This window comes from Myxine glutinosa, chromosome 1 (genome assembly GCF_964187855.1).
Source record: "Myxine glutinosa chromosome 1, kmMyxGlut1.1, whole genome shotgun sequence".
Classification (NCBI taxonomy): domain Eukaryota; kingdom Metazoa; phylum Chordata; class Myxini; order Myxiniformes; family Myxinidae; genus Myxine; species Myxine glutinosa.
Genome location: NC_136261.1, coordinates 417,305,941 through 417,327,328, shown reverse-complemented (window position 1 = coordinate 417,327,328; position 21,388 = coordinate 417,305,941). Strand labels below are relative to the sequence as shown.

General features: G+C 44.8%; 2 protein-coding genes across 3 annotated transcripts in view; both read right to left on the bottom strand.

Annotated features, from left to right (window-relative positions):
• The window catches only part of LOC137418082 (E3 ubiquitin/ISG15 ligase TRIM25-like), a 44,960-nt gene extending 25,075 nt beyond the window's left edge, over positions 1-19,885 (bottom strand). The window contains exons 1-5 of the mRNA XM_068104043.2: positions 19,831-19,885; positions 17,299-17,967; positions 12,854-12,949; positions 10,506-10,739; positions 9,533-9,555 (exon numbers count right to left, since the gene is read on the bottom strand). Of these exons, the coding sequence (XP_067960144.2) occupies positions 9,533-9,555; positions 10,506-10,739; positions 12,854-12,949; positions 17,299-17,922 (977 nt within the window). The 5' untranslated portion in view covers positions 17,923-17,967; positions 19,831-19,885. The remainder of the gene's footprint in view (positions 1-9,532; positions 9,556-10,505; positions 10,740-12,853; positions 12,950-17,298; positions 17,968-19,830) is intronic.
• Positions 1-21,388, bottom strand: part of LOC137419629 (uncharacterized) — a 130,314-nt gene that overhangs the window by 101,614 nt on the left and 7,312 nt on the right. The window lies entirely within an intron of this gene.

Genomic DNA, 21,388 nt, shown 5'->3' with positions numbered 1-21,388 from the left:
ATCCAGGTTCAAATGTTATAAACCATGTCCATTGTAGATCAATCTCTTTGTAATTCATGTTGATGTACACCATCTACTAAAGCATTTGTCCTGTACTGTTCGACAGTGTATCATGTTCGGTGCATGGATGACACTTGCATACCTATGATACCATATGTAAGAAATTGTTTATTTTCTATGACTCTGTAATGTTTGTTGGGTGGGATGTTCATTGTGAAAGTTGATGAGTGGGAAGATGACAAGTGCACCACTGGTCAAAAGTTTTACAACACCTCAATCTTACCAGTTTTTATTGAAATTTATACAGTTTAATGTCTCAATGCACTCTGAAATTAAGCATAGAACAAATAAACAATTGGAGATAAAAAAAGAAATCATAGAATCATTGCAAAGAAATTGCAAAGAAAGCCAAGGTGTCAGTGAGTACAGTTTCCTACACCATCAAAAGGCACTTGGAAACTGGAGGAAAATCTGACAGGAAGAAGTCTGGCAGACCCAAAGCCACAACAGAATCAGAAGACAAGTTTCTGAGAGTCAACAGCTTGCGTGATAGGCGGCTCACAGGACAACAGCTCAAGCACAGCTTAACACTGGTCGAAGTAAGCAAGTCTCAGTTTCAACTGTGAAGAGAAGACTTTGAGCTGCAGGTTTGACAGGTCGAGTGGCAGTAAGAAAGCCATTGCTAAGATGGCAAAATAAGAAAAAGAGGCTTGCCTGGGCCATGAAGCACTGCCAGTGGACTACTTAAGACTGGAAAAGTGGAAGAAGGTCTTGTGGACCGATGAATCAAAATTTGAAACCTTTGGTCCATCACGCAGGGTTTTGTACACCGCCGAAAAGGCAAAAGGATGGTTCCTCAGTGTGTGACACCAACTGTCAAACATGGAGGAGGAAGCATGATGGTCTGGGGCTCTTTTGCTGGATCCAGAGTCGGCAAAGCACAGAGTGACTGTCACCCTGAACCAAAAGGGCTACCACAACATTTTGCAGTGCCATGCAATACCCTCTGGCATAAGCCTAGTTGGTCAGGGGTTCATCCTACAGCAAGATAATGACCCAAAACACACCTCCAGGCTATGTCAAAACGACCTTCGAGGAAAAGAGCAAGACGGAAGGATTTAAATCATGGAATGACCAGCACAGTCTCCAGACTTAAACCCCATCGAGCTGGTTTGGGATGAACTGGACAGAACGGTGAAAGAAAGCAACCTTCAAGTGCAACACATTTGTGGGAACTTCTGCAACAGTGTTGGGAAGAACTTCCCCAACTATATTTGATTTCCATTTTCGAAAGAATGCCACGAGTGTGTTCGGCGGTTATATCTGCAAAAGGTGGCTACTTGGCTGATAGTGGGGCGGCTTAGCCCAAATATTCAAAAGAATTGTGCATTTTGTGATACAAGCACCAAATTTGGCACAAATGTACATTAATATGTTGCGAACATTTACAGATATTGGGCCACTTGAAATTCTCTCTTTATGTCCGCCATATTGGATTTCAAAATGGCCGCCACTTGAAATCTACATTTGCTATTATCTCTGGACATAATGCAGCTATTGACTTGATTCTGGTATCTAAATGTATGTTTTTGGGGGCAAGGAATCCAATGGTACCAATTTCAACTTAATATTATCTATCACAGTCTGTTATATAATTTTATTTGGAAATTATCTAGGCAAATATTGGATTCAACACAATACTTTGAAAAGAATGTCTTAGTTCTGTAAATATAAATAAATAAAAAAACTATACTAAATCACTAGTAACAACTCAGACAAGCTCATATATACTGGCAGTCTAAAATATAAATTCATATCCCATTAGGAAACAAAGTGACCCATTCATTTGTGTTTTTCATATGCATATTTTATGTAACATTACATTCATATTGTCAATAAATACCAAACATGCATAATCCCCTTTTCCTAGACCCTTTAAGCCATCTTTTGTGTTTCTAGAGTACAGAAATTTCTTGTATAGGCTTCCATCTGTCTTGTTTCCTTAAAAATGCACTGTAGCATGTCTTTAACAATGTTTACTAACATGACTCCACTACATGCAGTATATATAACAAAATGTTAACATTATATCATTGTATCGTTGCAGATTCAGAAGACAGTTCCACCATGTCCAAGAGCTTCAGACTAGCTGATGTTGAGCGAACTTCACCATCAACATCACAGCACCTCACCACAACTGACTGGAAGTTATGCCTTATATGTCAAGAGGACAAGATGGAGACACTGACCAAACCTGACCAATCAAAGAGAAAAGACATTGGGAGTGGGTACAGTTCACTCGCAGAGAACTTGGTCAAATTCAGTGAACTTGGAGAGCTTCCAGGATCATTTCACCTGGAAAGACTCGATGATGGTCATGGCATTGAAGCTGCGATGGTGGCACACAGTGCAAAATATCATCAGACATGCAGGCTCCAGTACAACAACACCAAACTGCAGAGAGCACAAAAGAGAGCACTCAAGAAAGAATGTGAGAGCGATGAGGAACAAGCTGCATCCAAACACACCAGGTTACATTCACGCTCATCGAGTATAGAGAAGAAGGTCCCAGAAAATTGTTTCTTCTGTGAACAACCTGCTGGGGCTGACAGTCTTCGGAAAGCTGCAACATTCCAAATGGACAAACGGGTGCGTGCCTGTGCAACCCTTCTTGTTGATACAGAACTGCTGGGCCGTCTCAGTGGTGGGGACATGATAGCGTTGGACGCCCAGTATCACCCACGGTGCTTGATAGGACTTTACAATCGCACAAGAAAGGCCCAGTCAACAGGATCACAGGACATAAAACAAGAGCGAGCAATGTCGGCAGTTGTCTTCGCTGAACTCGTCCTCTACATTGAAGAAACCAGACAAGATGAGGAGACGGCACCAGTATTCAGATTGGCTGACCTTGTCCAGCTCTATCAGTCCAGAATGGAACAGCTAGGAGTCCAGCTCGACACGAGAGTCCACTCCACACGACTGAAACAGAGACTGTTGGCTCAGTTTCCTGACATGCGGGCACACACCAAGGGGAGAGACATCCTGATGGCATTTGAAGAAGATGTCGGTGCTGCTCTTGCCAAAGCCTGCGAGCTGGACAGTGATAGTGATGCAGTCCATCTTGCCCATGCTGCACAGATTGTTCGCCGTCACATGTTTGAAGAAGCCAAGCCCTTCACAGGATTCCCTGAAGTATATCAAGAAGAATCTGTGCCACCGTTGCTGCTTGCCCTAGTCAGTATGATCCTAGAGGGACCCAGCATCAAGGAACAGATGGCAGACACTAACCCTGCAGCAATTGCCACAGCTCAGATACTGAAGTTCAACAGCATCAAACACAAGCGAACACGTGGCACCACATCATCCACCAGTGTCAGGCACAGTGTTGCACAGGAGACCCCACTTCCAATATACATAGGGATGATGCTGCATGCTCATACACGCAAGAAGGAATTGGTCGACAGACTGTCACACCTTGGCCTGAGCATCTCCTATGATAGAGTGCTCCAGCTCTCAGCACAGATGGGCAACAGTGTCTGCCAACAGTTTCACAGAGAATGAGTGGTCTGCCCTCCGAAGATGCATGGCAAAGTGTTTACAACTGCTGCTGTAGACAACATAGATCACAACCCCAGTGCAACAACATCAAAGGACTCCTTCCATGGTACCGCTATCTCCCTCATACAACATCCTTCTTACACTGGTGAAGGAGTGGATCGGAGTATCGTCATTGTTGGAGGATCTGGGGATGCACGGTCCAAGACAGTCGCCCCCTTGCCGCACTACTACACTGATGTACCCCCTGTCACTAGCAGCATCAAGAAGTCGCCTGTCCCAGCTGCTAAAGTGGCGTCATTGACCAGAGGAGACTTCAAACAGCAGACTGATGAAGAATACCAATGGCTAGGCAATGCAAAGCGAGTCCTGGAAGACAACACTGGTACAGTGGACAATGACAACACATCTTGGGCTGCATTTCATGCCAGCCGACAGCCACCAGATGCTCGAGTCATCTGCCCCACGTCGCTGCTTCCACTCTTCCTGGAGAGTGCCCACACAGTGGCCATGATCCGGCACTCAATGGACGTCGTGAAGAATGCTGTGGAACACCTGAATCCTGGACAGACACCAGTGGTCACCGTTGATCAGCCACTGTTTGCTTTGGCCAAGCAGATACAGTGGAAGTGGCCAGAGAGCTATGGTGAAGACCAGATAGTGGTGATGTTTGGTGGCCTCCACATAGAGATGGCGGCACTGAGGACACTGGGGGACTGGCTGAAAGGGAGTGGTTGGGTTCAAGCACTTGTGCAAGCCGAGATTGCGACAGCAGGGACAGCAGACTCATTCCTGCGAGCATCCCATGTCTTGCGCACAAGAAGAGCACATCAAGTGACTGCAGCAGCACTGTACATCCTGCAACACCGTGCCTACAACCACTACTGTCTGGGAGAAACCAGGGATGCAGAGGACCTTCCGGAGTTTGAAGACTGGTGTTGCCAGAGAGGAGAAGACATCCCCCAGTTTCACTACTGGGCAACCGTGCTGGAACTAGAACTGTTGGTTCTAGTGTATGTGCGTTCTCTCAGGCAGGGATCGTTAATGATGTACCTCGATGCTCTGACAGAGCTGGTCCCCTGGTTCCATGCACTGGATCACACCCACTATGCTAGGTGGATACCAGTGCACCTGAAGGACATGGCCGAACTCACCATCAAACACCCAGATGTAGCCAGGAAATTCAGGGAAAGCCACTTCACCGTTCAGAAAACACAGAGGGTGTTCTCTTCAATCCCGATTGACCAGGCACATGAGCAGAATAATGCCTGCATCAAAGGAGACAGTGGAGCAGTTGGGCTCACTGACAACCCTAGTGCCCTACGTCGCTGGATGGTTGCGGGACCAGAAGTTGCCAGGGTGATCGAAGAATTCCAGGATGGGAACCAACACTGGAGACGGCAAACAGCAGACACACGTCATCATGATCAGACGCCAAGTGTACAGGCCTCATTTGTGAAAGATGTTCGCTCTCTCGTCGGTGTCATAGAGGAGATGGGCAACCCATTCGAGGAGGAGAGTCAGGATGTAGTCAAACTGGACACAAAGGAGATCGCAGATCCTGCTGCTGTGGAGACCGTGATGAATGCCAAGAGGATTGGCCAAGAGCAGTTCGAGGCTTTCACCAGAGAGTGTCTGTTGGACAGAACAAAGGCAGTGGACGCACCCATTCCTCGTAACAAGCTGAAGGTGTTCAGCACTTCCACTCCAAGAAGCCAGAGCAAAGGTCAGCAACAGCTCGCCTCCATTAAGAATGACCATGAACTCTTCGCACGCCTGTACATTGGCTGCCAGACGAAGGATGGAAACCTTGAGGAGTTCTTTTGTCACGAGAATCAGGCATGTCCTCCTGCATTGTCTGATGGTGGAAGCCTCTGCACTGGTACCAAGAGTGATCTCCTCATATGCTTGGAAGAAGTCTCCGATGCAAAGACAGAGACTCCTGTCACGACCTGTGTTGTGCTTGATGGAGCAGTCATCGTCCAGATGCTGAAGCCGGCTGCATCAAAGACCTTTGAAGAGTATGCACAACAGATCTTCATCCCATATATGTCCACGAAGCTGCAAACAGTGTCACGCCTGGATCTGGTCTGGGATACTTACCTTGCTGATTCACTGAAAGGTAGTACACGTGCAAAGCGGGGACAAGGTGTGCGGAGACGTGTGGTGGCTGCCGCAGCCATACCAGGAAACTGGCAGAACTTCCTACGAGTGGACAGCAACAAGACCGAGCTGTTCAGGTTCCTCTCAGCAGCTCTCATGGAATGGTTTGACCAGGAGGACAAGCAACTCGTCATTACTGATGGAGAGGCAGTGCTCAGCAAGCCACTACTGCCAGATCTGACCTCACTCGCCCCATGTAACCATGAAGAGGCTGACAGTCGGATGTTGCTGCATGCATCTCACGCAGTCCAGCATGGACACCATGCAATACTCATCCGGACTGTAGACACCGATGTTGTGGTGCTGGCAGTGTCCCTGGCACAGGAGTTGCAACCAGAAGACAAACTGTGGCTGGCATTCGGAACAGGCCAGAGTTTCCGATACCTAGCAGCACACGAAATAGCAGCTGGATTGGGATGAGAGAAGGCTCGTGCACTGCCAATGTTCCACGCTCTAACTGGATGCGACACTGTGTCTAGTTTTCATAGACATGGCAAGAACACTGCGTGGGCAGTCTGGACGGTACTGCCAGAACTCACTGAGGCGCTGCTGCTGCTGTCCTCTGCACCTCGTGACATACCAGACGATGCAATGCGCATCATTGAGAGGTTCGTGATCCTGTTGTATGATCGAACCAGCAAATGCACAGACATTGACAAGGCCAGGAGGAAACTCTTCGCAAGGAAGAACAATGTGCAGCTCATCCCTCCAACGAAGGCAGCTCTGGAGGAACATGTCAAGAGGGCAGTGTATCAAGGTGGACATGTGTGGGGTCAGATACTGCTGCCAGCACCAGAGCTCCCTCCACCAACCAACTGGGGTTGGTCAAGGACTGGAGAAGGACAGTACACACCTTACTGGACCAGGCTAACTGAGGCAGCTCACAGCTGCATTGAGCTGGTTTCTTGCAAGTGCAAGAAAGGGTGTGTGAGGCGCTGCAAGTGCAAAAAGGCTGCCCTTCAATGCACAGCCCTCTGTGTGTGTGAAGGGGACTGCACATGACGATGAGTCAACAACATACATGTACTTGTGGCAATGCTGAACTTGTTAACATGACACTGTTTATGTACATGTATCTTCAGTACCGGTATATACCTAGCCTCAGATACCAGTACACCTAGCCTCAAATACTAGACCATGTAGCATGTCAGTATTATACCTAAGACATTTACAGAACTAAGACATTCTTTTCAAAGTATTGTGTTGAATCCAATATTTGCCTAGATAATTTCCAAATAAAATTATATAACAGACTGTGATAGATAATATTAAGTTGAAATTGGTACCATTGGATTCCTTGCCCCCAAAAACATACATTTAGATACCAGAATCAAGTCAATAGCTGCATTACGTCCAGAGATAATAGCAAATGTAGATTTCAAGTGGCGGCCATTTTGAAATCCAATATGGCGGACATAGAGAGAATTTCAAGTGGCCCAATATCTGAAAATGTTCGCAACATATTAATGTACATTTGTGCCAAATTTGGTGCTTGTATCACAAAATGCACAACAGGTTTGCTATGCTGCTACACTATGAGTAAAAAAATTTCAATTAAATGTTGTTAAACAAAATTATTCTATGATTTCTTTTTTATCTCCAATTATTTATTTGTTCTATGCTTAATCTCATAGTACATTGAGACATTAAAGTGCATAAATTTCAATAAAAACTTGCAAAATTGAGGTGTTCTGAAACTTTTGACCGTTGGTGTATTCTTGGGGAAAATGCAAGGAGGATAGAAAAGGCCCCTCTATATGGTATGTGCTATGCGGCAAATTATAGTAAAGAAGGGACATTCTGAAAAAATCTCGTGTGCATGCTGGACTACCCTTGTGTTCTTCGGAGGAACCAATAAATGCTCGAGAAAAGTTCCTATAAAGGGACACCCTACATCTGGCAAATAAAATACATTTGCTTCTTCTTGCAGCTGTATGAATCAAATTGGCGCCGCATTATATGTCAATATACATATTATTATATGTCAATATTCATATTACTTTGAATTTCTCCGAGCAACGCCGGGTTCTTCAGCTTGTGTTTTATATTTTGAACACAAGAACACAAATCTCTTTGTTAGCACTTCCAAAAACCTCCAGTTTAGCAGTATTTGGAGAAACGCAAATTTCCGCTATATTGACCAATCAAATTTGCCGTTCACGCTTTCAACCTTGGAAAATATCGAGGTCCAGACAAAAATATATATAGATCGTGCTCGGAAATGCAAACCAAAAGTTGAAAAGACCCTTCCATGCCCTTTTCTCAAGACAGTGTGGGGTAAGGTGTTTTATGAATTATCTTTAGAAATGGTTTGGAAGGGAATGAGGAATAATTAGAAAGAGCAGTTGAAGAAGAAGGTGAGCAGAGATCATGGATGGACATGGAGAGAAGAAGGTGAGCAGAGATCACAGATGGACATGGAGAGAAGAATCAATAAGACCAAGTGGAACACGAGCAAATTAGCAGAAGAGAATATTCAAGGATGTTTGAGACTTCGAGGGTATCAATGAACACAGTAGATCTCGACAATTTAGAAGTCAATAGTTTTAAGTTGATGAGGATGGGAAAGAATAAAGAAAAGGACAGAAAGGAATGAACGAAACAAGATAAACTCAAATGAGGATCAATGAGGATTTAAGGAGCTTTTTAAAGTTTGTGTGCAATTAATAACACAAATGAACTTTATAATGACCTCCTCCCTAAATTAACCCAAAACTGTTCATTTATAGATCAGAAATGGGGAAGGAAATCGCGTGAGGAAAATAATCTAGTTCACGAGGACAACTGAGTAACCTGAATCAGTTACATCTTGAAAGAATGAGGGTTCCAGAGAGTCAAATAGATCATTGAGGAAGATCAGGAATAGGACTGGGCCCAGGTTCACCCCGTGTGTCCTTCTCTCACACTCATTCTTTACCAAACCCTCATTTTTTCACTAACCCTCATTCTTTCCCTAACCCTCATTCTTTCCCTAACCCTCATTCTTTCCCTAACCCTCATTCTTTCCCGAACCCTCATTCTTTCCCTAACCCTCATTCTTTCCCTAACCCTCATTCTTTCCCTAACCCTCATTCTTTCCCGAACCCTCATTCTTTCCCGAACCCTCATTCTTTCCCTAACCCTCATTCTTTCCCCAACTCTCATTCTTTCCCCAACTCTCATTCTTTCCCTCACCCTCATTCTTTACCAAACCCTTATTTTTTCACGAACCCTCATTCTTTCCCTAACCCTCATTCTTTCCCTAACCCTTATTCTTTCCCTAACCCTCATTCTTTCCCTAACCCTCATTCTTTCCCTAACCCTCATTCTTTCCCTAATCCTCATTCTTTCCCTAACCCTCATTTTTTCCCTAACCCTCATTCTTTCCCTAAACCTCATTCTTTCCCTAACCCTCATTCTTTCCCTAACCCTCATTCTTTCCCTAACCCTCATTCTTTCCCTAACCCTCATTCTTTCCCTAACCCTCATTCTTTCCCTAACCCTCATTCTTTCCCTAACCCTCATTCTTTCCCTAACCCTCATTCTTTCCCTAACCCTCATTCTTTCCCTAACCCTCATTCTTTCCCTAACCCTCATTCTTTCCCTAACCCTCATTCTTTCCCTAACCCTCATTCTTTCCCTAACCCTCATTCTATCCCTCATCCTCATTCTTTCCCTCAACCTCATTCTTTCCCTCATCCTCATTTCTCAAAGTCTCCCTTTATTTTGTCTCGTTTTATTATTTAGTAAATATATTTAAATGTTTAAAGCACGATTGGGTCAAAAACATCAGGATGTGCTGATAATGTGTCGGACACCAATGCAGTCTCACCTTTTTAGCAGGTCCTTGGAACCCTGAAAAGGAAGAAAACAAAGAATGAGATCAAGATATTTGAATGAATGAATGTTTGTTTTTATTTATTAAATACTGGAGAGTTCACAGAACACGATACCCCACGCAGTGTTCAATTACGTTCTTCAATTTTAATAAAATAATGATTTTAAAGATTGTCATTAAAAATATCCAGGGGTTTAGTGTTACTGAAGCAATCTTGTACATCACCATGTACACTGCAATAAGACGACGTTGAGTCACAGTTTAGGAGATCAAGGCTTCGCATGCACGGGGTAACAAAGAAAGACGTTTTCAATTTGGTAAGGAAAAGATAAATTTGATTTTAATTTTGAAATAGTACGACACTTCCCTTTGGTGAAAACACCTGATAAGGTAAATCTGTAACCCAAACAGTATTCACATGAATAACATTGAATCGTTCAGGAACAAAGTGTGTGAAGAGGTTGTTTGACCATAATTCATGCTAACGTTCTCCAGGTGGTTACATACAGGTACCTTTGACTACCTGGATAAATCAAAACATTCACGAATGATCCAGCACATGATGAAAGCCATGATGTCATGGTACCTGGAGGTCACTGTGAGCATCACTTGGATAAAATCCTTGAATGGAATGATAGAAACCCTCAACAGTGACCAGGTAGTCATGCTGTATCACTACTTTGGAGACCATGACATGAACTCACTCTCATCCAAAACCTTCATTGTGACAAAACCTAAATCTCACTTCATGATGACATAAACACACCTGGAAATGCATTCACTCACCTTTCTAATCCATTTCATTAATCATTTTTGACCCATTGCATCATATACTGCACCTTTACCATCAATCGTGACATGTAACAAGGTCTCAACTCAAGGCTTATACTTGAATAGTGACAAACTCCACCTAAACAGTATATTTTAGACATTAAAACTTTTGTAATACGTTTATGATAAACCACACCTGTAGAAAAGAAACGGCCTCCAGATCCTGGAGTGCTGTGTCCATTGTGGATTTTCCTTGACGTAGATCCTCGATCTGCTGCTCCAGTTTCTCCCTCTGCTTCCCAAGAAGAGAAAGCTTCTCCATTTTCCTCTTGTTGATTTCACTCTTCATCAGATCCACAGATTCATTCACCAATTGGCACACCAACCTCCGCTTCTCCTCCAAACTGTCCTCAGCATTTCTGCTGAAGTTCTGGGAGGAATAATTGTTTAATTATTCAAAAATCAATAAGAAACTTTCAGAGAAAATGTAGAAATTAACAAAAGGTATAATGGATTATGGCTGATAGGCTCAGATCACTGGTACCAGGAGTGGGTTTTGAAGGTAAAACACTCTTATCTGAAAATATTTTTGAGTGCAGGAATCCAATAGGAAATTTCAACATCCAATAAGTCCGAATTAACATTTCAGGGTTGCAATTTATTTATTTTCAAAATTGATGCACATGGATGATAAAAGTGAAACTAGAAAATATAATTCAAAGCAAATGTGTTGATGGATATGCCTCTGTCCATGTTAGATGTAAACTCGCTGTTACGTTTCATCTCAAAGGTTGAATAAACAAGACCGAAAGTCTATCAGTGGCATCGCTGGGCTTATTTGATACTTTAGTTGAAGAGGATAGTATGACCTCGGTGGGGATACCAGTTTGCAAATAATGTAGGTATTATATGTATATTTTTGCATTGAGACACCGCTTTGTTTATTTTAAGTTTCGAGTTACAATGAACCAACCATACACCACTTCAATCTAGAAAGTTTGCAATAACGACAAAAGGATTGCAGCGTTACGATTATATTTATTATATTATTGGTATTAATGCTATTATTATTATTATTATTATTATTATTATTAAGAAAACAATACTGCTGTATAATAATAATCTTACTATAATTCACCAAATGTCCATACGTCCGTTCGAAGGTAACGCAAAAACGGCTGAACCGATCGCAACGAAATTTTGGGTGGGTATTCCTGGGACCCCTTGGAGTAAAATAGGCTATATTGTTTTTCCAATTTTTTCCCCAATTTTCTAGTTTTTTCAAACACGATGGAATAATATTTACCGATATGAACAGTGATGTGGCTTTTGTTGAAATTCTACGTACCAGGAGAGAGTAGATCGACTCCTGACAAACTCTTCCTATATAAACATGTGGTTCCAAAGTAACTTGGCAGCATGTGAAAAGTGACTGAAAAAGATGTGTAGCGGCCACTTCCGTTTTGCAGAATTCAATCTTTTTTTCAAAATGGGCGCCATGTACTTTTTAGATTTTGAAGATTTGCATGTGATATGATTCAACGGATGTTTATATGAATCGTTTAAAATAAAAAAAGCCTTCAATTTCTGATATTTTGCCTTTTCATTTGGGCTTCCCAATTGAAACCCCGCCCTGAGGGCAGGTCCCGTTGCTCGTAATAATAATGCAATAATAATAGCCAAAAGGCTAAATTACAGTCAATTTACAAATACTGCATTTTGATAGCAATAATACCATCAGATGCAGCAAGGTGCACACAGTCCATGCTGGCATGGGAGGGAGGGTGCACCTCGCCGGCATCGACACCATCAGAGGATCGGTCACTGCATAACCAAGTAGGCCTCAGAGGCAGAACCCAGCACCGAACCCTCCAATGCAGAGAGCTCAAGGTGTCTGGACAGTCATGATGAATTCATATTGAACCATTGGAACTCCAACGTTTGCGAAATTTAAATATGAATTCAAATAAACTAAAAACAAAACTGCAAAACGTTTCAATGATATGTTTGGCCTGAACGAAATTGGAGTCAAAATGTGTGAGGAGTTATCCACGTACCACCGTAATGACGACAGACGTAATCACTTCACCTTTTCATGTGACCAGGCCCTCAGCTCTGATTGGTATACGTTTGAGGGGACGTACATACATACATACATACGGACGGGCAAACACTGTTCAACACGGCTTTGCTCTATGGGCTACGCCATAAAAATTAAAAGTCACAGAAGGGAGAGAGAGAAAGAGAAGAAGACAGAGAAGGAGAAGAGTAACAACTTTTGATGTTTGTAAATTGACTCGTGGTCTGTAAAATGAGACTTTCACCTGTTGAACCCAAAAATACCATCAATTTATCTTTTGAATTTCAATCCGTACTTGTGCCAAGTTTGGTTAAAACCCCTTCAGTGGTTCTCCAGTTATCGTTGGAAAAAAAAGAAAAAAAACATTGATAACTGACGCACACACGGAAGGAAGAAAGGACAGCAGGAAGGACATCATCGTACATCCCTTCACAAAACAACGATGACTTATTGGTGATTCCCACCTCTGTTTGCGCTTCCTCTTCCTGAACATGCCTTAGTTGGGATGCAACGCTCTCCATTGACTGTAACACATGAGGATACTTTGCAGCCAAAACACCCTGCACAGAATAAAGAAACAACAGAAGTGAAGAATCATGAACCTGTGGTGGATTAAAAAGGAACATCCTGCACAAAATTATATAAATACTAGCAGAGGGAACCACACCTTGTGTGGAAGGAATTTAGAAGATACAAGATGATTTGTAATACGGGCTGACACCGGGAGGAGCTATACGATACACATTTACATCTAGAGAATTGGGGTCTTCCCCTCCCCCCTTGCCCCCCCCCCCCACACTGAAACCCCTTACCTGTAGGTTTTAAAATGTTTTCGTGCATCTTCATTTGCCAAGAGGATTTGTATGCAATATTATGGGGTTACTACCGGTTGGGCCGATTCTTTTGGTGGACAAACCGACAGAAAATACAACTATATATGGAGATGGAATATACATTTGTGATAAGGAGCACAGTTAATGTGATTTTTTTTTTTATACAAGATCGAGGCTCGTGAAAGAGCGAACATTTATCACACAGAAAGACAAACCGACAAACTGACACATAACTGACAAACCGACACATAAAACAAATAACATCGGGAGCGGTAGACAAGATGGGGAGAGAGGGGGAAGGACACAAACACAACATTTGAGAGCAGGAACCGAGAGACATGGAGACATCGAAAGATCTGTGGGAGGGAGAGGGCTTTGGGGGGGAGGCATGGGAAAGGGGGTGGGAGAGGCATAAAACATATGGACACTGCCAGGACTACCAGGAAAGAAGTTGGAATTACAAACAAGGTGGATCTGGGGTGAATTAGTGAGGGTAGAAAAGATCAAGGTTTTGGATGGGGGAAGATAAGAGATGGTGGTGAACAGCTGTTTTAAAGACATGGAGGGAGGAGTCGGATTGAAGGGTGTGTGGGAGTTTGTTCCAGAGGCGGGAGAAAAGAGGAATGAAGGAGTGAAGGTGAGCAGAGAGCCGAGATTTCGGCAGTTTAACCATCAGAGGCTTGCTGGCAGATCTTGTGCGACCTGCAGGAATATTTGGGGGACAGAGCACAGAGAGAGTAAAAAGTCTCCTCACAGGTGACCACACAGGGAAAACGTGACCGCCTACGACCAAAGCCAGGACGAAGAGGGACAAATGTCTGGACCCCGTTCTTTCAAAATTGGAATTTTATTAAAATTTTGAAATCATCTCTTCTCTTTAACTCTAGAGCTGTATGAGAAAAAGTCCCAGGATGACATTAATCACTAAAACTATTTCTCAGCTGTCTTGACAGTAGATGGCTGGGGAGGGTGCTGTGGGGGACTGACGGTTATTTCCCCATGCCCCATTCTGCAGATGGAATTTGAAAAATATGATATATTAAAATTATATGAAAGAGAGAAGTCGGATCAGCGACATTACCTTGTGCTCAACAGAAGCAAAACCCCCTTTTCAGCCTCTTACAGGGGACAGATCCGGATGAGGAGCACAATCCCATGAGACCTTACTGTCGCGTTCCCGGGGTGAGCACCCCTGGGGACGGATAGCCGATTGAGCTTTTACTCCAAGGCATTCAATCTAATGGCGGTGTGAATACGCGCGGGTGATGAGGGCAGCGATGGGTAACAAAGCTCTTACCTTCATGGGTCCCACTGGACGTCTTTGAACCTGTGATAATCAACTCAAACCCCGACACGGATTTATAATGCAAAAATACTGGCTTTATTGAAAGAAATGTCGGTAACAAAATAATGCACGGTAAAACTAAAATTCTAATTGAGGGACCCTCCATACGGACTCGTATACAGACAAGAGGAATGATAAAATACCAAGAGAAAAATGACCACAGTGTGGTCACCAGCTGCGACGTGTAGAATCATGAGGATATCCGTTGCAATAAAGCGCGCATGCGCGTTGTGTATCATGTATGCTCATGCGCTGTTCAAAAAGGTACCCCATCATCATAATCATCATCATCATCAATCATCAACAACAACAACAACAACAACAACAACAACAACAACAACAACAACAACAACAACAACAACACAACAATGCGGTCCTCTCATGGAGCTGCTCGTCACACCTAAAAATAATTAATGTTTCTGCCAGCACTCAGCTCTGGTCGCCACGAGAACTTTGGGAGCTTGGTGGTCGTTGAAGCTTGAAGGCACCCCATTGAAGCACATAAGATGGCGGTGGCACGGCACCCTTAGTAGCCACCGGAGCGAGGCAAGCAAATAGCACGACCTCCTTCGGCTCGCTCGGGGCCCCTTCCGCCTCTGAAGAACAACACAGCTGCCAAAAACTCCTCCCTTTCACTTGCAAGCTCCCAAAAGGCACCTAAAAAGCTTTCACCGATCTCCTCAGAGGCGACCACACAGGTAAAACGTGACCGCCTTCGACCAAAGCCAGGACGAAGAGAGGGACAAATGTCTGGACCCCGTTCTTTTGTTCTCAAGGTTGATGTCATCGCGATGACATCTCTGCCGCTCCCATCAGTGAGTCCCTCTCATCATTCGACAATACCAGACCAATCACTGCTCTTCAGGGTGTGGCCTCACGGACCTGCCTGCTTGATGTTGTGAGGTGGCCGCTGACAGCGCCAGCAGTATTGTTTAATGCCCTGTTCCGGTTGGTTTTCATTTTCTGTTTATATTAGGTGTAGCGTATGTTTTTAGTGTGTCATAAGGAACATGGATGGACTGAAGGAAAAGATGAACAAGTGGAAGGAATGTATGGAGACAAAGGTCTGAAGGTGAATATCGGAAAGACGAAGGTGATGGCAAGTGGTAAAGCATGTGGTGAGGTGGAAAGAACTGGGAAGTGGCCCTGTGCTGTGTGTAGGAAGGGTGTCGGAGTGAACTCCATTCAATGTACAATGTGCGCTGAGTGGGTTCATCAAAAATGTAGTGGTCTGAGAGGGTCATTAACCAGTGTGGCAGCTACATTCAAATGTAAGGTGTGCACAGAGGGAGCTGCAGGTGGAGGAAATGTTGAGTTGGATCTTGGAGATGGCGTGAAGCTGGAAGGTGTGAAAACATTTTGCTACCCCGGAGACATGCTGAATGGAGAAGGTGGATCAGACTCGGGAATGGTTGCTGGAGTGAGATGTGCATGGAAGAAGTTTCGGGAACTGAGTGGCGTGCTGATGATGAGGGGAGTGTCACTGAAGCTGAAGGGAAAGGTGTATGCTGCATGTGTGAGAAGTGTTATGATTTATGGGAGCGAGACATGGGCAATGAACATAGAGCAGCAACAAAGGTTGGAAAGAGTGGAAATGCGAATGGTTCAACGGATGTGCGGAGTATCGTTGAGAGAGAGGAAGACAAATGATGAATTGCGAAAGATGATGGGAATAGAGCCTGTGATTGATGCTGTGAAGAGGAACAGGTTGAGATGGCTTGGTCATGTGTTGAGGAAGGATGAAAGTGACTGGTTGAGAAGAGTGATGGAAATGAATGTAGAAGGAAGTAGAGGATGGAGAAGACCGAGAAAGACTTGGCTAAAGATGGTGTAAGAAGAAATGCGGGCAAGGGGGTTAACAAGGAGAGATGCAGAAAATAGCGCAAAATGGAGAAGATTGTCATGGGGACCGCAAGGCTAACCCCCGCTCTCGTAGGGAAAATGGCCTTTAAAATGCATGTTGTTGTGTGTTGTATAAGGAACGTCTTCTTCATTGCGACATACGGAGCAAGGTAATCTATACAATTCTACCTGGCCCTATGGTATTTCATTGCTCTGTGGTATGGCATTTCTAGATAACCCTATAAACGTAACATTACTTTCCAGGGCCTACTTACTGGAACCTTTCCAGTGGATACATTTAATGCTCTGGATATGCGGTTTAACCACAGGACAGGCTTATCTGAGATTCTAGCAACAGGCCCTGATGCGTTGTACCAAATTTGGTCCATAATGGTTGAGGTAGTTGTGTTTCGTGAAACGTGAAATTGATGGTTTCGTGAAATTGATGGATTTGGGAGGGGCCCATGGCCCCCTTTCCAGGTGAGATTTCCCATAAGGAGCACAACCTATGGTTAAGGGCATGGTCCCGATGCCTCTTGGCAAGTTTGGTCGGGATCTGTCTCATGGTTTCTGAGAAGATGATTTTTAAATAAAATACCAATATCTAAGGCAAAACCTTTTTACCTCCTTTAAAGGGGCACTCATACAGATGGTGAGCACAATGGGTGGGACCTTGCTGGCTTGATAAATCGTTACAAATTAGATCCATAATTGGTTGTGTAGTTTGTGAGGAGATATTTTAGTCAAATGTTGATGAACGTACATATATACACACGGACGGACGGACGGCTGGGCACCTGGACACATTCTATGAGCTTATTTCACGAAAATAAGCAAGATAGTATGGATATAATACATATAATAACTATTTTTTCACTGATTTACTCACCTTCAGTTCAGCATGAGCAATCTCCAAAGCAACAACGTCGTGGTCCCGATGTTCTCCACCTGTGCACGTGAGGCACATCAAGCTCCCATCATCCTTACAATAGAGTTGGATTGGCTTTCTGTGCTCAATGCATCTTTGTTCCTCAATCTTCACTCCAGGATCCACCAATTTGTGCCCTTTCTGTTGATGAGGCTTCAGGTGTTTCTCACAGCAGAGGATCTCACAAGGTACACACCTCTTGGCTGCCTCTCTATTACAAACCTCACAGAAACTCTCACTGCCCCCTGATTTAATTCCTTCCTTAACATTCACATCACCATGTTCTGTATCTCGGACCTCCAATCCAAACTTTCCCTTTTTCAACTTCACATTTTCTACCAAGTTGGCAATGATCACATTCTTCTTGAGCTTTGGTTTTTGTGGAAAAACCTCACGGCAATTTGGACAAACATAACCTGTGTCTTCTTCCCTGTTTTTCCAGGATTTCTCTATGCACACACGACAAAACGAGTGGCCACATGGCAAACCAACGGGCTCCTTGTAGAGTTCAAAGCACACTGGGCATGCGAGTTCATTTAAAATAACTCTAATATCAGAAGAAGAAGAAGCAGAAGAAGAAGCCATTTCCTTGGGGTGAGAGAAGAGTGTGAAGCAGGGTTGAATTGAAACCTGCAAATGGAGATTGAAAATTAGAAATATTTAAGTAATGGAAGAGCAAGTATATATATATATATATATAAATAATTAATGTAGCATGCTGAAATTACAATGCTCTCATTCCAATATGGATTGTGTTGACAAATTTCTCCTGTCACCGCCAATCTTCCCCAGAGAGTCTTATTTATTGAACTGCATTATTTATTGCAAATAATTTGTCGGATGTAATCGATAACTTTGTATTTACTGTGATCCCGTGTGTTGTGTTGAATGGGTGAATCCATCATTTGATGGGATTTTCCTTGAGTATTCACATGAAGAACAATCCCCGAGTATTAACATTCGGAATAATCATTCAGGGTATTAAATGAAATGACAAACTGGATAAAAAGATCATCAGAAGGTGCACGCGATCATCACAAACAGGTAACACAACAGAGAGCCAGGTGTCTCATGACGATGTACTCATGTCGACAAATACATAAACAGAGATTATAATGAGATTTCATGGGTGAACCATCTGATCCATCACTCAATGGGAGTTTTTGTAAAACGAAGTTCGAAAGGTTCACCTCGTATCATCACTTCCGGTTCCAGTCTCTGAGCTGTGGATGTGCGATTTTCACCTCTGCCAACTTCCTCAAAGATAAGTTTCCCAGTCGTTTTTGTTGTTTGTATTGGTGTATAACTAGTTTAACTAGCATAACTAGTATAACTAGTCCCACTCCTCCCTCCGGGTCTGCAAAACAGGTGTTCACCACCATCTCTTATCTTCCCCCATCCGAAACCTTGATCTTTTCTACCCCCGTTAACCTACCTCAAACCCACCTCCTTCAAATTCCGTGTTTTTTTTTCTCTAAAATCCCTTGTAGTGTCCATCTTGTTTATCCCATGTATGTTTACCGGATTCGAACCATTAACCGATTCAAACGTTTACCGGATTCGAACCTTTAACCAATTCAAACGTGTACGGGATTCTAACCTTTAACAGATTCAAACATTTACGGATTCGAACCTTTAACCGGTTCAAACGTGTACGGGATTCTAACCTTTAACAGATACAAACATTTACGGATTCGAACCTTTAACCGGTTCAAACGTGTACGGGATTCGAACCTTTAACCGATTCAAACGTTTACCGGATTAGAACCTTTAACCGATTCAAACGTTTACGGGATTCGAACCTTTAACCGATTCAAACGTTTACCGGATTAGAACCTTTAACCGATTCAAACGTTTACCGGATTAGAACCTTCAACACATTCAAACCTTCAACAGATTCGAACCGTTAACCGATTCAAACGTTTAACGGATTCAAACCTTTAACCTCGCACCCAGTCCTCCCTCTCTCTTCCACAAATCTCCCGATATTCCTGTATTCCACTGTTATTGTACTTCCCTCTCACCCCCTCTCGCTCCCTTTATTATATGTTCCATATGTTAGCTCTTACATGAGCCTCGACTTGGTATAAAATAAAATCATCCGTGTCCCACACCCAGCGTCTCCACCATGTTTCGTCCGTGTCCCACACCCAGCGTCTCCACCATGTTTCGTCCGTGTCCCACACCCAGCGTCTCCACCATGTTTCGTCCGTATCCGTCCACAACTCTTTCAGATATCTTGTTCACAAATAGATGAACAGACATGAAAACAAAACCTCCATCGACCTAACGGTGGTGAAACTAATGAACCTGGAACTGTCTGCCTCTCACTCCCTAAAACTGACGTCATCCTGCCGAACCACACGGATCTTCCCGATCGCACTCTCCACACACTCCTTCATTACCAGAGTGAACCAAACACGATCATTGTTCAACATTTCTCATTAATAACTTGATAACTCCTTAACCCGGGTACGAGTACGGCCACGTTACCTCTCCTGCTGATGAAGATTTTGAATCGCGTAAAAACTTCCGCGAACTGATGTCATAGGGGGTGGAGCCTCGTTCAGTGACGTCATGAACAACGTGATGACGCAGCCTCGTAGAATGAACGTGTGAACGCCAGCACATTCGAGTCTCCCAGCAGGTCACGTGATTATTTTAATAACATAAGCTGGATTTTTCACCTTGTTTTTCACCGTCAGTTTATTTTCTTGTGAATGAATAACCGAATGAGGGAACATTTCGTGGGGGTTTAAACCCTTTCATGTGATGATAACGTTTATTTTAAACCCGTTATCTCTGATTATCCCGTTTAATAAACAAACTCGTTCTCATCTCGTTATCATTTATCAAAACAATCATCATTCACGAATACCGATCCACGGATTTCTCCGATCGATGTTCGACGAAACATCTTCTTGTTCGAAGAAACATCTGAAGAAACATCTTCAGAAATGGAGGAGAGGGGAGGGGAGGGTGAGGACGTGGGAGGGGAGGAGGAGGACGTGGGAGGGGAGGAGGAGGACGTGGGAGGGGAGGAGGAGGACGTGGGAGGGGAGGAGGAGGACGTGGGAGGGGAGGAGGAGGACGTGGGAGGGGAGGAGGAGGACGTGGGAGGGGAAGGAGGGGAGGAGGAGGACGTGGGAGGGGAAGGAGGGGAGGTGGGCGGAAGAAGAGGAGGAGGAGGAGGAGGTGGAGGAGGAGGGGGAGGAGGAGGAGGAGGGGGAGGAGGAGGAGGAGGAGGAGGAGGGGGAGGAGGAAGAGGGGAGGAGGAGGAGGGAGAAGGAGGGGGAGGAGGGGAGGAGGGAGGAGGAGGGGAGGAGGGAGGAGGGGGGAGGAGGCGGGGGAGGAGGGGAGGAGGGAGTTGGAGGGAGTTGGAGGGGAGGAGGAGGAGGAGGGAGGAGGAGGAGGGGAGGAGGGGGCGGAGGGGGGGGAGGAGGGGAGGAGGGGGGAGCAGGAGGAGGAGGAGGGGGAGGAGGGGGGAGCAGGAGAGGAGGAGGGGGAGGAGGGGGAGCAGGAGGGGGAGGAGGGGGGAGGAGGAGGGGAGGAGGGGGACGGAGGAGGAGGGGGAGGAGGAGGGCAGAGGAGGAGGGGAGGAGGAGGGGGAGGAGGAGGAGGAGGAGGAGGGGAGGGGGAGGGGGAGGAGGAGGGGGAGGAGGGGGAGGAGGAGGAGGTAGGAGGAGGGGGAGGGGGAGGAGGAGGGGGGAGGAGGAGGGGGAGGAGGGGGAGGAGGGGGTAGGAGGAAGACGGAAGATGAGAAGGAGGTGGGGGGAAGAAGAGGAGGGGGAGGGGGGAGGAGGGGGAGGGGGGAGGAGGGGGTAGGAGGAAGACGGAAGAAGAGGAGGGGGGGAGGGGGGAGGAGGGGGTAGGAGGAAGACGGAAGACGAGAAGGAGGTGGGGGGAAGAAGAAGAGGAGGAGGAGGAGGAGGAGGAAGGGGTAGGAGGAAGACGGAAGACGAGAAGGAGGGGAAAAAAGGAGGCGGAGGAGGACGACCGCACTCGGCGCGCAGTGGATGTGGCGCCAAATTACACCCTCAAAAAACCGTTT